The following is a 17510-nucleotide window of genomic DNA, read 5'->3' as shown; positions in this document are numbered from 1 at the left end:
ACAGGGATCTGCTCACTCTCTCCTAACAAGGTTCCAGGGCCCAGCAGAGCAGGCAAGAGAGACTTGGGTAGGTAAAGCTGTGCTCTCCGATCACCGGGGACGGTGTGGTGTCAGCATGGGAAAGAGGATGTGTCAGAGAAGATTCCAGTTCGAGACGGTTATTTTTGGAATACTCTGAGGAAGCGTATGGGAGGGCTGCCCACATTGCACCAGACTTGGTGCTGAGGAATTGAGTTTTTAGAGTTGTCAGTCCCTCAAGCCTTATGACTAAAAATAAGTATCTACTTATTAAAGCAGATTTATTTTTACTCAGACTTTTTTTTTAATTCTTGCACTATAACTTTTCTCCACATTTGGATTTTCAAAATATTTTGTCAATAATGCTTATGTGTGCAAAACCCATAAGCTATAATCTATATCTAGAGTCCATCAAGAAAAAAAAAACTGGCTTTCTCATTTTCATGTGTTTCGGGAATTTGACAGGAAGAGTGTTCTAGAAAAGAAGGGTGAAGGGAGTTTTTAGAAAGATAATATAGAACATATTAAAAAGACAAGCTAAAGAAAAAAAAACAAACAAAAAGCTCAGGCTATCTTACAAAGAAGGCTAAGAGGCATCCAGACCCTTCCACTTACTTCCAAGGATTTTCTTCCTGCTTTGAGCCTCATTGGCGGCTATGCTGATGCTACCAGCAGGCCCAAGGGTGTAGGTGTTTCAGAGCATCTGGCAGAGAAACAAACTTGATCATTCAAATCTCAGCACCTCCAAAATCTCTAGCTCAACACCTCTAGTCTCAGCTGGTCTCTGAATTGGGACACAGTGGTCTGCTACTTTTTTTTTTTTTAAGCAAAGTTAAGGCTAATAGCTCTCCTTTTAAATGAGAAACTTTTATTACATTCTATTCTACCTTGAAAGCTCTTATTATTAATATTTTAACTGACATCAAAAGTAGCAGACTGCCTGCATGAGAGTATTATCAAGAACAGATGCAGTATCAGGGCACCTGGGTGGTTCAGTCAGTCGAGCGTCAGACTCTTGATCTCCGCTCGGGTCATGATCTCACGGTTTGTGAGTTCTCGCCCTGTGTGGAGCTCTGCACTGATAGCGTGGAGCCTGCTTGGGATTCTCTCTCTCTGCCCCTCCCCTGCTCGCCGAATAAACTTAAAAAAAAAAAAAGAAAAAGAAAAAACAGATGCAGTATCCACACTCCATAAGAACCGGCACATAATGTACAGCACTACAGATGTTTGTGATGGCTGTAAACATTTTTCTAGACTGAAATTGAGAATACTCATTACATATGTTTATTATACCTTCAGTTTCCTTTCACTTAATTCTCAGAATGTCCTCCTTTCACTTAATTGTGGGTACCAAGCTCCTGCCCTTAGAATCACCTTTCAGCCAACTGCAAAAATCCCTACCTCTCCCCAGTAAATCCACCTTGCTCCATCCCTCTGTCTGCCCACATCACACAAAGTACTGCTGGGTCATTACAAATATACTAAGTACTTACAATCACATTAAAAAAAATTAGTGCTTTGTTTTTTAGAGCAGATTTGGGTTTATAGAAAAGTTGAGCAGATAGTATGGAGGGTTCCTGAAGTCCCCCTCTCTTCCCCAACTCCCCAGTTTCCTATTTGTAATATCGTGCATTAGTGTGGTACTTATCCTGCCAGTGATAAACCAATATTGAAACATTATTATTAGGAACTGAAGTCTATAGTTTACATTAGGATCCAGTCTGTGTTATACAGTTCTATGGGTTCTGACAAATCCGTAATGCCATGCATCTATCATGGTGGATAGTTTCATACGGAATAGTTTCACCTCCCTGAAAATTCCAAGTTCTCCCTATTCATCTCTTTTTGCCTTTCCCCACCCCAAACTCCCCAAAACTGCCGATTTTTTTTTGCTGTTTCTACAGCTTTGTCTCTTATAGACTATTGTATAGCCGAAATCATAGAGTATGTAGTCTTTTCAGATTGGCTTCTTTCACTTAGCAATATGCATTTTTGGAACTCATTTCTTTTTAATGCTGAATAATATTCCACTGTATGGATGTACCATGGTCTGTTTATCCTTTCACTTACTGAAGGACATCTTCGTTGCTTTTAGATTTTAGTGATTAGGACTAAATCTTCTATAAAAATTTGTGTGTAGGTTTTTTTAAGTTTATTTATTTATGTTGAGAGAGAGAGAGAGAGAGAGAGAGAGAGAGAGAGAGAGCATGTGAGCAGGGGAGGGGTGGGGGAGGAAAGAATCCCAAGCGGAATCAGTACAGAACCCAATGAGGGGCTCAATCTCACAAACCATGGAATCATGACCTGAGACAAAATCAAGAGTCAAACACTTAAAACAACTGAACCACTTATTTGGACGTGAGTTTCAAATTTATTTGAGTAAATACCTAGGAATAGGAATGCTGGATTACATGGGAATTCTGTGTTTCGTTTTAGAGAGTAGGTGCCAGACTCTTCCAAAGCAGCCATACTGTTTTGCGTTCTTGCCAGCGAAGAATGACAGTTCCTGTTGCACCACGTCCTCACCGGTTTGGGGGAATTTCAGCCGTTCTAATAGGCGTGGGGGGGTATTGTATGGTTGTAATTTGCAGTTCCCTGATGACATAGGATGTTGAGTATCTTTTCATGTGTTTATTTGCCATCTAGGCCTGCTGATGTGTCTGTTGATATCTTTGTCCTCTTAAAAAGTGGGTTGTTTTCAACAGTTGTTTGTATGTTTTGGACACAAGTCTTTTATAAGATATATGTTTTCCAAATATTTTTTCCCCAGTCTGTGGCTTGTCTTTTCATTTGCTTGATAGTGTCTTTCACAGAAGTTTTTAGTTTTAATGGAGTCCAGCTTATCAAGTTTCTCTTTTATGGATTGTGCCTTTGGTGTCGTATTTAAGAACCCACTGTCAAACACAATGTCATCTATTTTGTCTTACATAATCTTCTAGAAATTTTATAGTTCTGTGCCTTATGTTTAGATCTATGATCCATTTCGAATTTGTTGCCCTTGTGACATTTTTTCTCTTTTGTCTTCTCCCTCTCTTCCTCCCTTCTCTGATTTTAATCGAGCATTTTATATCATTTGATTTTCTCTCCTTCCTTGGCATATTAAACTTTCTTTACAATTTTATTCATTTCATCTATCCATAAGTTGGAATCATCCAATACATTGCTGTTATGATTGTTTTGAAAAGCGCTTGAACAAACTGATTTATTAGATCAACTGAGAATATGAAAAATAGATTTTAATCTTACCTCCATTTGTTCCTTCTTTAATGCTCGTTCTTAATGTAGGTCTGGCTTTCTGACCCTTATCATTTTCTTTTTCTCTGAAGAACTTCTTTTAACATTTCTTTCAAGGCAGGTCTACTGTGACAAATCCCCTCAGTTTTTGCTCATCTGGGAAAGTATTTATTCCTCCTTCACTTTTGAAGGATAGTTTCACTGTGCACAAAATTGTTCATTGTGGGTTTTATTTTCTTTAAAAAAAGTTTAAATGTTTTTAAATATTTCAGTCCACTCTCTTTTTGCTTAGATGGCTAGTCCAATCTAAAGAAAGTCCAATGTAACTTTTCTCATTGCTCCTCTACAGGTTTTTTTTAATATGTCTTCTTTCAAGATTTTCTCTGTCCTTGATTTTTTTGTAACTAAAATATGATATAGCTAGGTGTAGAATTTTTCATATTCATCCTTAGTGGGTTTTGCGTGTGTGTGTGTGCTTCCTGGATCTGGGGTTTTGGTGTCTGTCATTGATTTTGGAAAATTCTCAGCCATTCTTATTTCAAATATTTCTTCTGCTCCTTTTTATCTTTCTTCAGATCTTCCCATTACATGTATTTTTCACTCTTTGTAATTGTTCCACAGTTTTGGATATTCTGTAGCATCTTTTTTTCATTTCTTTTTTACTTTGTTTTTCAGTTTGGCAAGTTCTACCAACAGCTTCAAGTTCACTGACCCTTTCATTGGGCATATCCGAGCTAAAGATGAGCCTGTCAAAGGCATTCTTCATTTTTCTTATAGTATTTTTGATTTCTGGCATTTCCTGTTGATTCCTTTTTAGAGTTTCCATCTCTCTGCTTATAATACCCATCTATTCTTGCACGTCCTCTTTTTTTCCATTAGAGTTCTCATCACAGTTACATAATTACATAGCTGTATCATGGTTAAATCCCCAGTCTGACAATTCCAAAATGCCTGCCATATCTGAGACTGGTTCTGATACTTGCTTTATCTCTTCAGTCTGTAGTGGGTTTGCCTGTTTGTTTTTGCCTCTCAGCATGCTTTGCAGTTTTTGCTGAAAGCCAGACATGATGTATCAGGTAATAGGAACTTAGGTGAAAGGTCTTTGGTGTGAGATTTTATATTAAAACAGCTAGCAGTTAGGCTATTCATGCTTCCCTGTAGATGTTAGAGGCTTCAACTTCCTCTAATTGTCCTCTTTCTTTCTCTTTGTCTTTGGATTTCCCTAGAAACTCCTTCAGCAGAGTCTGTGTCTCAGAGTTGTCGGTTATAAATCTACTGTTATTATATTGGAGCCCTATTGATGTGGTGGTCAATGTATTGGTGGGGAAAATGTTCTAGAGTCTTATGATTAAACCTGTTTTTTGTTTTTGATTTTTTGTTTTGTTTTGTTTTGTTAGTGGGTTTGAGTCCCTGTGGCCTTAAGAAGAGTTTCTTAGCCTTTTTGATTTCCCTTCCAGTATGTATGACACATAGCTAGAGGGGATTGGAGCTGTCTAATTGCTTTTCCCACAGGACACATAAACCAGTGGCAAAACAGTTCCCCTTGAGGGCAGGACCTCCACTCTCTGACAGATCTGAAAAAGCTGTTGATTTTCAGTTTGTTCAGCTTCTTTCTTGTTGTGAGGACTAGAGTGATGACTTCCACATCAGAACTGAAGCCATCAATTTGCTTTTTGCCTGTGATGATTCCCATGGGCAAACAATGTCATCAAGAAGGTTGTGGTAGTCTCTTCTTTCCTCAGATCCCTGTGTGAGCAAACCCACAGGGCATGAACCCCAAGAAGACCCTTAAAATTCAGGGTAAAATTCAGCTCACAGAATACACAAAGTGTAACCACTGATAATTGTCTATGTTTCTGCCTCTTTTTTTTAAGTAGGTTTCACTCCCAGCATGGACGTAAATGCAGGGCTCGAACTCGTGACCCTGAGATCAAGACCGTGAGATCAAGAGCTAAGCCAAGATCAAGAGTTGGATGCTTAACTAACTGAGCCACCCAGTTGATTTTCTATGTATCCTTTACCTAGGCTGAAAATGACAAAATATATTTTCACCAAATTTAAAGAGCCTGCTAATGATAATCTCTAACCTAATGAAGAAATTATGCAGTAAGTATGCAAATCATTGTTGGGGATCACAGGGCACTTCCAAACTCTGAGCAACCACTGTCTGTGGAGCTGCAACTTGGGTTATTGCTGGTCTGGAGGATCATGCCACACAGACTAAGACGGAAGCTTGGACAGACAGAACACTAATTTTGAACATGAGCTTCAAAGAACCAACCTCCCCAACCAAAAATCCAGAGCCTACATATATATCAATTTGCTATCAGGCTCCTTCTCTCACCGATACTCTATGTAGCATGCACCTGTGTAAGTAGAAACAACTTACTCATTCAGTGGTGGTTAAAGATCTGTAGGTACATACAGGAACAACTACTTTTGTGATGTGCTGCAAAACCGAGCCCTTCAGACAGACTTGCATTGTAATTCCATGAATTGAAAATTCCTGGGAAACTGACCCACAGAGGCTGTGCAGAGGCTTTTAATGGGTGTATAAAACTAGTGAGTTTTGTTAACTCTGAGTCACCTTCCATAGATAGCTAGGTGAACTAAAAAGATGCCTAAGGTCTGAATCTTTTAAACCCATGGGGAAGGTCCACAGGTTGTGGCTTTCTGGTACACTGCTTAAATCTCTGTTTTCATTCCTGGTTCTCTAGTTGTGGTTTTCCTTCTTCCTGTTAGGGTGATGATCTTTGTCTCCTTGCTCTTGTCTTCCTCATTTTCTCCAGACTTTGACTTCTAATGATATTTCAGCACTGGCTTTCTTCCAGTAGGTTCAGATTTCTCTGGAATGTGGTGGCCTTCAGCTCTAGGTATGAAGGGAGTCTTGGACACACACATAGTATCAGTGATGGTAGAGCTTTTATTTTTATGTATTTTTTTAAGTTTATTTATTTACTTTGAGAGACACTGTGTGTGAATAAGTGGGGGAGGGGCAGAGAGAGAGGAAGAGAGAATCCCAAGTCCCAACATGGGGTTCAATCTCACAAACCATGAGATCATGACCTGAGGTGAAATCAAGAGTCAGAAGCTTAACGGACTGAGCCACCCAAGGCCCTGTCAGAGGTTTTAAGTTTCAAATATATGACAGAACTTCCCATATGAAGACTGTATTCAAATTAGTATGAAAATAAGATGGGTTATTTTTTAAATGGTATTGAAATAATTCAGAAAAACAACAAGCTGGTATATTACATTAATCCTTACATAAAAATAAATTCCATATAGCATACAGATTTGCATGTTAAAAAAACAAGGCCACAGCTTTTTCTTTTCATACATAGTTGTATGACCTTAATTTGGAATAAGAATGAGATGAAGACTAGAAACCATGATAGAAAAAAATTGATAAATCAGACTGCATGAAAATTCATTTTTAGTTAACGAAAAAGTATACAAGGTGGGAGCACAAGATGAGAGTATATACAAAAATTATTAGTAAGGTCTATAACAGACAATGAATAATTGGTATCCATAATACATTAAGCTAGCTTCAAATCTGCAATAATGGCATAAGCAAGAATAAAATGCACAAAGGACAGGAACAAGCAACAGTCATTACTTGCAAGGGCAGAATGAAGTAATTACTCTTATATGTTATTAGGAGAGTATATGGCTACAGACACTTTAAAGGTAGGCTGACAGGAACACTTATAATTTATAATTGCACACTTTTGATCAAACAATTTCACTTTCAGATATTAATCCTATAAAAACATTCCTGAAAATGCCCACATATAACTGTATGAGTATTTACCGTGTCTTTATTTTAAACGTAAAAGCTGAAAAGAATAAAAATGTGCATGAATGAGCATTTAATTAAATAAATGATGGTAGAATCACCCAGTGAGATTTTGTGGCTATTAAGTAAGAATATGGCAGGAATCCCACTCCCAGTTATGATGGAGTAGCTTTGGTAGATCAACTCTCCTAGGAAGGACAATAAGAAAAGCAGGCCCACAGATGATTCAGATTGGTATGAGAAGGTACAGAATTAATAATTGTGACTAAGGTGTTTAAGAAATTAGATGGCAAAACAGAATTTTATTCAAGAATTATAATCCATGTAAAAATTATAATGTAAAAATTCCAGAACTGAAAAATGCAAAGAATTAACTAAAAATTCATTGGATGGAGAGCTGTTTGGAGACTACTGAAGAAAGAGAGAATTAGTGATCTTGAAGAAAGGCTAGTAGAAAACGTTCAAACTGAAGTATATAGTTCAAAAAGGAAGGAAGATATAGAAAACAGATTATAAGACATATAGACAAGTAATGGTATAATATATTTGTAGATGGAGTCTCAGAAGAAGAGAAAGGAGAGAATGGAGCATAAGCAATATTTGAAGAGATAATGCTCAAGAAAAAACTCAAAGTAATGAAAGCCATATACTCACAGACTAAAGAAGCACTATGAATCCCCCAAAGACAGAGTGAATTACATCTGGGCATCATAATAAAACTTCTGAAAGTCAAAGACAACAACAACAAAAAACCCTACAAGCAGTCAAAGATAAGATACACTCCAAACACATACTCTCTTGAAAGGAGACACAATAAAACCTCAAATGACTTCTTGAGGAAAACCATGGAGGTCAGAAGACAATAGGTCACCATCTTTAAAACCTGAAAAAAAAATTAACTGCCAATCCAGAATTCTATAACCAGTAAAACTATTCTTCAAAAATTAAGGCAAAAAAAAAGGCATTTATGGACAAAGAAAACACATAGCTAGGAGACTCTAAAAGAAATAGAATAAGGAGTCTTTCAGATAGAGGGGAAATGATCCTGTAAAAAGACTGATATTATACTTGCTATGATATCTACTAAAAGAACATTAAAAATGCACAACCAAAAAGCCAATATAGAGAAAATGGTATAATAAATTCTTGGTTAATAAAAAATATAGCAAGAAATAAAAAAATAAAAAACTATTAAGAAAAATAGAAAATAATTATTGAAATGATAGCTATGGTAATAACATTACATACAAATATACTAAATATTTCAATTAAAAGACTATTACAATCATATAGATATCAAAGTAAATATCACATGCCACTTACCAGAGACATACTGATATATAAACACTGAGATGAAGATATAAAAGGATGGAAAGACTAACACTAACTATCCAAACACTAACCAGAAAAAACTGATGTGCTAACATTAATACCAGACAGAGTAGACTTTAGGGAATGAAGTACTAGGAGAAATACAGATATATTTCAAATGATGAAAGGGGAAATTTATTAAGAATATATAATAATTCTAAGTTTACATGAACCTAATAGTATACTCTACACACACACACACACACACACATATATATATATATATATATATATATATATATTAAAAGGAGAAACCATTAATTCAATAATCATAGGAGAGGGATCTAACATTTCTCTCAGGAACCAACAGAACAAGCAGTAAACTCTTGTTAACAAGCAGTTAACTCTTCAGTAAAAATAAAGATTTAATAACATGATTAACAAACTCATTTTTCAGAATATGTTCTCTGACCACGGTAGAAAAAAAGCTAGAAATAAATCAATAAAAGATAAAATCTCCATCTATCTGAAAATGAAGCATTATACATCAACTCATAGGCAAAATAATCCAAAGTGTAAATAAGAAAATAGTTTGAATTAAATGACTATGAAATTTAACAAATCAAAAATTGTTTAATGCGGGAAAGTGATACTTAGATTAATACTAACAGCTCTAAGCACATACATTAATAATAAATGATCTAGGCAATCATCTAAGGAAGTCAGAGAAACAATAATAATAAACCACAAGAAACGTGGAAGCAGGAAGGCTAAAGTATAATAGCAGACATTAATAAAAGAGAAAACAAAGTACAGTAGAAAAAAAAAAACTGACATAGTCCCAAGTAAGAAATTTATAAAATCTAAAGTACTCAATCTACTAAGGAAATTGAATCTATAATTAAAATTATTGCCATTAAAAAAGTCCAGGCTCAGACAGCTTTTCTGGTGAAGTTATCTAACCAGTTAAGAAAGAAATGTCATGGGGGGCCTGGATGGCTCAGTCCGTTAAGAAAGAAATGTCACTACTTTTATATAAAGTCTTTGTGGGAATGGAAGAAGAGAACATACTTGCCAATTCATTTTATGAGGTCATCATACTCTTAATACCAAACATAATGAGGTCATTACAACTTCTTTTATGAACATATTTGAAAAAGTCCGTTATAAAATATAAGAAATTCTCACTTGGCATGGTAGTTGAACTATAAAAATGACTGTGTAAGCTGAAAGTGAGCTAAATATAAGGCAAGCGTAATAATCAATGGAAGACTGATTTCTCCGTGACCTTTACAAGTTTTGATCAAAGTATTAAAAATCTTTTATTGTCAATTATAATTGTATAGGGAAATTTAAAAAATAGTACTGGTAATATTTTTTAGTACATTGTGATTTAAAACATTAAAAACATTGAGCTCAAATGTTTTATTTCTTTGTAAAAATTTATTAAGAGTTGAACAATGTTGGCTTTCCTCTTGTCTTATATCTATGATACAGAGCAAGCATCTTTTCTCTGCTTTGGTAAACTGTCATACTATTTCCAAGTTTGAATCAGCTTCCAACGTTTTGTCTTTCACATATGCAAGGGATTTTTTGTGTGTGTGTGCCAGTGTCACTTCCTGTGGGACATATTCACCTAGTTTGTCCCTGCCATCTTCTCATTTATGTCAGAGAGTTTGTTTTCATTGACTTCCTCTGGCAGTGCAGCTAGAGTCTCTCAAAATGGGAGCAGTGCCAGCATCTCCATGGTTGGCTATTTTTTCTATAAATCTGTTTACATTCGATTAGAATTTCACTTCCAACGTTATCACTTTATTTTTTTACTGTACTTTCTTATGTGTTGGCCAGTACTCTTTGGAGTATCTACTTTTATAACATATCACGTGTGTTTATCACTGGGAGCAAGGAAGCAACACAACTAACTACATGCTTTGCTCTCAGTGTGTGAACTAACAGATGTGCTCAGAATAAACATCGAAAGCCTTTGAAAGAAGAGACATTATCAGTCACTGATCATTATGCAGATCTGTTAGTTAGGTAGTGATCTGTGGACTACAGGGCTAGCACCATGTGCAATGACCCACAGTTAACGCACTGTGGTAACTGAAATCTGAATTGTGTTTTTAGGGGATTGGAGTTATTCACTTAAACCATGATAACTGAAATTCATTGCTTATTCTGCAAAATGAGGTCTACCTGTATTGGCAAAGAAATATTGGTTCTATGTTTTGATCTGAGTGCTGGTACATAAATATTCACTGATTGAAATTCACTGAGTAATACTTATGTAGTTTAATACTTTTCCAAGTATATGATTAACTTCAATAAGAAATTTCCTGAGGAATCATTATAACTCACCATATTAAGAAGAATAAAGAGAAAAATCATGTGATCATCCAAATAGATGCAGAAAAAGCATTTGATAAAATTCAATACCTATTAATAAAAATAAAAACACAAACTAAAAAAAGGAGGCAATTTTCTCAACTTATTAAAGGGCACAAAACTACAGCAAACATTGTACTTTACAGTATACTTCTGAATGCTTTCCTCTTGAGGCTGGGAATGAAACAAAGATGCCTTGCTATCATGTATCTACTCCACATTATACTGGAGGTGCTGGCTCTGAGAAACTGTCTAACACTATTGAAAACTATCAAAAAATGCCTAATTAAACGGAAGGATATACCATACTCATGAATTATACAATGCCAATTCACTGGAAATTGATCTATAGATTCACTGCAACTCCAGTCAAAATCAGAATATGTTGTTTGGCTTGTGTGTGTGTGTGTGTGTGTGTGTGTGTGTACAAAGACAAGCTCTTCAGATATGTGGAAGAACAAGAATAGCCAGGCAATCTCAAAGAAAAAGAATAAAATTGTAGAAGTGGCATTTTTAGCTATCAAGATCTATTACATAGATTTAAAAAGTTATAATAATTAAACTAGTATGGTATTGGCATGAGAATAGACAAGCCAATGGAACAGAACACAGTTCAGAAACAGACCCAAACATACATGGTCACCTGATTTATGAAGGGCAATACGGGAAAGGAAGGTCTTTTTACTAAATGGTGCTGGGTCAACCGAATATTCATATAGAAAGTGAATACTGGCTCCCATGTGATGCCATGTATAAAAAAAATCAGCTCCAGGTACATTTTTAGATATAAACACAGATTTGTAATCTGAAAGGTAAAACAATAAAGAATCTAGAATTAAAAAAAAAACAGCAGAATATTGTTATGAATACGTAATAGGCAAAATTCTTTGAACAGGACACTAGAAGTGCTAACCAAAATGGAAAGGATTAATGGACTCTATTACATTTCGGAACTTCTATTTATCACAAGGTGCCATTAGGAGAGCAAAATGGCAAATCACAGACTGGAGAAGACATTTGCAATATATCTATCCAAGGATGGACTTATTTGCAGACCTAAAGAATTCCTATATATTAATAAGAAAAAGGCAATCTAAAAGACAAATGGGAAAGGTATTTCAAAAAGAGGATATTCAAATAGCCAATAAACATGAGAAAGTGTTCAAGTTCATCAGGCCTCAGGGAAATGAAAAGTTAAAAGCATAATTAAACACTACTGCACACCCAAATAAATGGCTAAAATTAGAGACAGAGAAGTACTAACTGCTGGCAAGGACGTGGAGAACCTGCAATTTCTAAACTGTGCTGGGAGAATGCGCTGGTACAACCCTTTGCAAAACTATTCGACACTGGCTCCTAAACGCAAACCCATTCAATTACCCGAAACTTCACTCTTTTTTATGTACGCTACAGAAACACATGCACATATCCACCAGATCACATACGAGAATGTTCCGAGAAGCACCACTGCTGAGAGGGCAAAACTGAAAGCAACCAACATGAACATGGACAGATGAATTGTGGCATCTTCATAAAACTGAATAATATCCAGTATGGAGAAGAAGCAAACAGGCAAACATGATTTGAATGGATCTCACAAACAGAATGTTAGCAAAAAGAGCCAGACAGACAAAAAAGAATGCATACTGTGTGATTTCAACTATACAGTGATCAAAACAGGGCCAAAGCAGGAACAGTGACAGAAATCAGAAGAGTGAGTAAGGACCCTGGCAGGAGGTGGTAATTGGACATCAAGAGGTGGGCTTCCATTCAGATTCTATTTCTTGACCCAAATGGTGATTGAATGAGTGTAATTTCTTGTACTTGTCTAAAATTATTACTTAAAAAATAAACAAAAAGAAGAACTTAGCAGGTGTACGTGCACTGATTTAGAAAGGTAGCCATGATATGTTAGCAACTGGGGGGGGGGGGGGGGTGGAAAGTCAGTCATTGTTCACCAAAGATGATTCTGTATTGGTAACAGTGAGAAGGTGAATTATTATATCCAAAATAAGTATGTGAGGGATTTATTAACGATTAGGTTTCTTCATGCCTATCTCTTGTATTTTTTGCTTTATGAAATTTTTGGATTTTTTTTAAGTAAGCATCACTTACACATTTGAGACCAAAAATAGTAAATAGTTAAAATAAAACCTTTATAGCTGAACATTCCACAACAACAAAGATGTCCCCTGGAGTAGTGCAGCGTGGTGGCCCTGACAATGACATACGTCTATGGTACCCAGTAGCTGAGTTTCAACAGCTCTGGTTCTGGGGCTCTCTCAACTGGCACAAGGGCAGATCACTTAGGTGAGCAGGTCCTTTATACTTAACGGAAATGTGCTTTGAGTAGCTTCACTCAATTTGTGTTCAAAGGAGCCCATTTTGTGCGGTTCTCTGTGGAACATTCACTAGCAAAGGTAAAAACCTAACAGACATGGAGGCCCAACTCAATTCCAGAGAAGGGGTGTGGTGCAGCAGATACGGCAACGGTATTTTCATGCATTATTTTACTTAACAAAAGGCAGAAAAGAGAACTACCATTTGACACGTCTTAGGTGTAACACCCAATAAGCTTACCTGTACACCTGTAGAGTAGTAAGACAAACTCTAACTTCTGTCAATTTTACTATCAGACATGCTTTTAGATCATCATGTTTTCCTCACCAAATTTATATAGCTAATTAAAATGTTCTATCATCCAATTTTACTTTTACACATTATCATGGTAAAGGAAAGAATGTTGTATCTCTAAGCAGTATCCTCGAAAATTATGGTGAGATTTTTTTTATTTTATCTGCCAAGAATATCTATTGTGAATAAAATGATTTAGAAAACAAAGATGTTTCCAAGTAAAAATTAAAAACCTGCCCAAGATATGAAAAACACAAGTTGGATGTACACATGTACACACAATCTTTAAATATCAAAAGTATACTATTTCCCCTCATAGGAGAAATGGAGAACAAATTTTAACTCACTTTCCTTAAAAAAAAAATACTCCTGATGAATTAAGGGGTTTATTCAGATCTATACTCAGAACAACAACAAAATAACCCAAAAGAACTTGGAATTTATGCTGAGACTTACAGGCTGAAGAAAATTAAAAGGAAAATATTAAATGATCATTTAATGTCACGGTCACACCCTGAACTCTCCCTTTCCTCCCTCCAATGACTTTCATTCAGAGCAACTTCCTCCTTTTTCTTTATAAAGTAACGTTCCTTTCCTTTTTCTCTCCAGATTTGCTTGTGGTTTTGCCACAGATCGCTTGTCCCTAATTGCAATTCTTTGCTTTTCCCAAATAAACTCATTTTGCTGGTAAAATAACTGGCTGTTTTATTTTTAAGGTTGACTAAACCTTTTAAAAGTGATGCAGAAAAGAATAAGTACATACTGAACAAGTTAGAAGAGATTTCATCCTTCACATTATGCAAATGCATTTTGCTAGTGATATTTTCTATTTTTATAAGGATGATCCTCATTACTACTTTTACTATGTGAATTACAAAATTGCCTGTGTATCTGTTTTAACAGGAACATATACATAATTACTCTGTGGAGATATTTTCAAAAGTGTCAAAATATGAATTAAAACACTGACACTTTTTTAGAGCTCTTTATACGGTTCCAAAACACATGTTGTTTACAGAATGGAGGCATGGTAAAGTGGATTAGAACATTTGTATGGAGCAGTTTCTAAATGCTCAGACCTGATTATATTACACAGAAATTCTCTGGTTAGGGAGAAATGTGTGGATGCACAAAGAAACCAAAGTAACTCAACTGCCCTCATTTTCTGAGGAAAAGATTCTTCCTCCCTCTTCGGCTGAGATGAAATCAAGAGTCATTATTCCAACCACAGCTGAGTGTGGTCCCTGCCTGAAGTGAATAGGTTAGCTTTGCTCACAGATGTCATAACTCTTTTGTTCAATGGCTGCCAAGTACAGCTTTTTTTTTTTCTCTTAAGAAAAGTCTAATGGGTAAGTAGTGGAGATGAGCACAGTGCTACCAAATTGTGCTAATCTGTTCCACTTTGGGCCAAGTCAGCAGAAAACTCACTAATTTTCTTTTCCTCTGGAAGAGGAACAGATTTCCTACGGTGTTCTGGGAGATACAAACATACAGAAGAACTACTATGGCTGAAGACATAAGAACGCTGATTACAAATTACCAATGTTTTCATCTGATGAGATAAAAACTATTGCACTAAATTAACATAACTAAGGGGAAACTCATTCCTTAGCTTACTACAATAGAACCTCAAAATTATAGGTGAAACTCTGTCTAGAGCAAACCTTAATCAGAAAGAAAGAGAATTAAATGAAGACAGGCAGTTCTTTTTCCTACACTCTAATAATCCTTCAGCTTTTAATGGTTAAACTTTTCCCCCAATAACCTTCTTGCCTGTCTTAAATAGGAGGTACATTTCCCAGTCCCCCAACATATACAAATGCCATGAGATACTCCTGATTTCCCTCCCCCATGCCCTCTTGCAGGTGGCGAGTGACTCCACCACAGAGACCTTTACTTTGATAGGTTCTGATTTGTCCCATCAGGAGTGAGGACCACAGAAATCACAGTCTAGCCTTTTCACTTTAAAAATGAGGGAATCAAGGTCAGGCTGTAGAAGTAGTGGAACCTACTTGTCCGAAGGGTTGGGACTAGAACACAAATCTTCCTCCCCTCTTCAAGTTCGTTCCACTGTTCTCTACTGGAGTGATAAAACCAACCCAGCAAACAAATAAGACATATTTCACACAAAAAAGCATAGTCTGTGTTTTTGCTAGTATTTTCGTTTTTACCTCTGAAGAGATTATCCAAGTCAATATCTTCTTTTCCTTTGATTTTCAAACACTTTGCCTGCTGTACAAGTCTGGGCAGAGAACAGAAATAAAATCTAGATTCATTATCCTGTGAGGTAGGAATAAATCATGACAGCAGCACAAATTTAAATAGAAACCACCGAGTAAACAATAGTGAATTAGCAGGTATCTTGCTGCACACAACCTTGTTAGAATTCTTCTTCCATATAAGATTTTAAAAATATACTTTCCGTCGGAAACCAACTTTGAAGCCTGTGACTTGAAAGCTCTCCCCTCTGCAACCCCCATTCATTCTGTTACAGTAAAAAGTTTCCAAAACTCTCTGGAGAATAATCTCTTCAGACTGTGAGGAGGAGCTAGCAGGGATGGTAGGGGACGGTGTGCTAATAGGTGGGTAAATAATAATTGCTACTTATGATTTTAGCTCTTATTTTGATCAGAAGATTATAGACATTGTACTAAAACAACTGTATAAAGTAATTTACGCAGTTGAATGTCAGTGAATTAATTAACTTTTAAAATGCTCTGGTATGCAGTAAGGACTAATTTTGTAACTTTTCCATCATACAACTTTATTAAAACTTGAAGCTCATGGCTTATAATGAACATGGAAGTTTCTAAAATGAAACTTTTTCCAGCATTGCTAATTACCTAGTAAATTACTTTTAAGTAGAGAGACCCTGAGATAGTTGATTAATTTATCTGCATATATTTATGATTTTAATGAAAATTATAATAGCTTGCTTTGCAAATGTATTTTCCTATTACCTGTATAGCAGCTCTCTCATTTTATCCTCACTGATAAGCTCCTGAGTATTTCTTCAATTTCTGTTTTACGTGAGGACACCAATTCAGTTCCCAAAACCTTACACAGAAACCTAAGCAACTTCTACATAACTCTAGGTAATTTTAGCCACATATCACTTAGATTATCCTTTTTACCACTGAGACCTTTTTTTAAATCAAAAAATCAAGAAACTGAGAAAGAATTTCTTTTGAAATCCCATCTTTGGACCTTAAAAGGAGGTCTGGTGCCCTCAGTGTAGAAAATCTGGGTCCAGGCTCGAGGTTTGTGAGCCAGAGCTCATTTTCAAATCTACCGGTCTCAGCTTCCCAAAGTGCAAAATGGAGACTGGGCTTGCCTTAAGGTGTTGGTTCTGAGCAATGAGTGAAACGATATATTACAAAATAGTCTACAAACTTTTAGGCAGCACAGACACGCATAAAAATGTGAGGAATATTTTCATTAATTCAATATGCTTAATTTTCATTACATTCTGGATATATACAGATCATCAGGATTTATTTAGATCCTTGTAAGAAAGAATATTAACAATAGAAAGAGGGCTTAAATTGAAGCAGCGAGCATCTGGTGGAGAAAGCTGGTCAATGTGGAATGCCAGGGGCACAACATGTGCACTAAATAGCATGGTGCAGTCATTTTGCAAAGAGTAAGATGGAAAAAAAGAATAATTTTAGCTCTGTTTATATATTTTGGCAAATATTTGTTTGGGTATATTCCCCCAAACTTGACAAATTTGATGAAACTGAGCTGATTTTCAAGCCATCTTAAAGCATCCCTCTACAATAGATACTGATGAAGATCTTGATTCTAACTTAAAAATTTTGAAAAACAGAAGCTGGTATGCCTTATATAATTTTGATGGGGATTTTAAAAAGCAATTTAAAAATAAATCAAATAAATTTACTGAGTAGTTTAAAAAAAATTCCAGGCACTGCCATTTACCACCAATATATTTCAGTACAGTCTCGCTTTCAAAATTATTACATCACTGGGGAGATAACACCAAGCGAAACCCTGTAATCGGTTCAGGCTCAGTAACATTTCCTGAGGGAGATAGATGCCTTCTAAGGACTCCTCCACTCTTCACTTTGTTCACCCTCACGTCATTCGTGCAAACTCTGTAAGGTGG

General features: G+C 36.0%; 1 protein-coding gene across 2 annotated transcripts in view; it reads right to left on the bottom strand.

The window, feature by feature from the left end:
- L3MBTL4 (L3MBTL histone methyl-lysine binding protein 4) overlaps positions 1-17510 on the bottom strand; it is a 447392-nt gene that overhangs the window by 90331 nt on the left and 339551 nt on the right. For both annotated transcript variants that reach the window (XM_047828725.1, XM_047828726.1), the window contains exon 16: positions 15556-15626. In XM_047828725.1, the coding sequence (XP_047684681.1) occupies positions 15556-15626 (71 nt within the window). The remainder of the gene's footprint in view (positions 1-15555; positions 15627-17510) is intronic.

This window comes from Prionailurus viverrinus, chromosome D3, assembly GCF_022837055.1.
Source record: "Prionailurus viverrinus isolate Anna chromosome D3, UM_Priviv_1.0, whole genome shotgun sequence".
Lineage (NCBI taxonomy): Eukaryota > Metazoa > Chordata > Mammalia > Carnivora > Felidae > Prionailurus > Prionailurus viverrinus.
The sequence above is the reverse complement of the archived record's forward strand: the minus strand, read 5'-3'. Positions and strand labels throughout refer to the sequence as shown.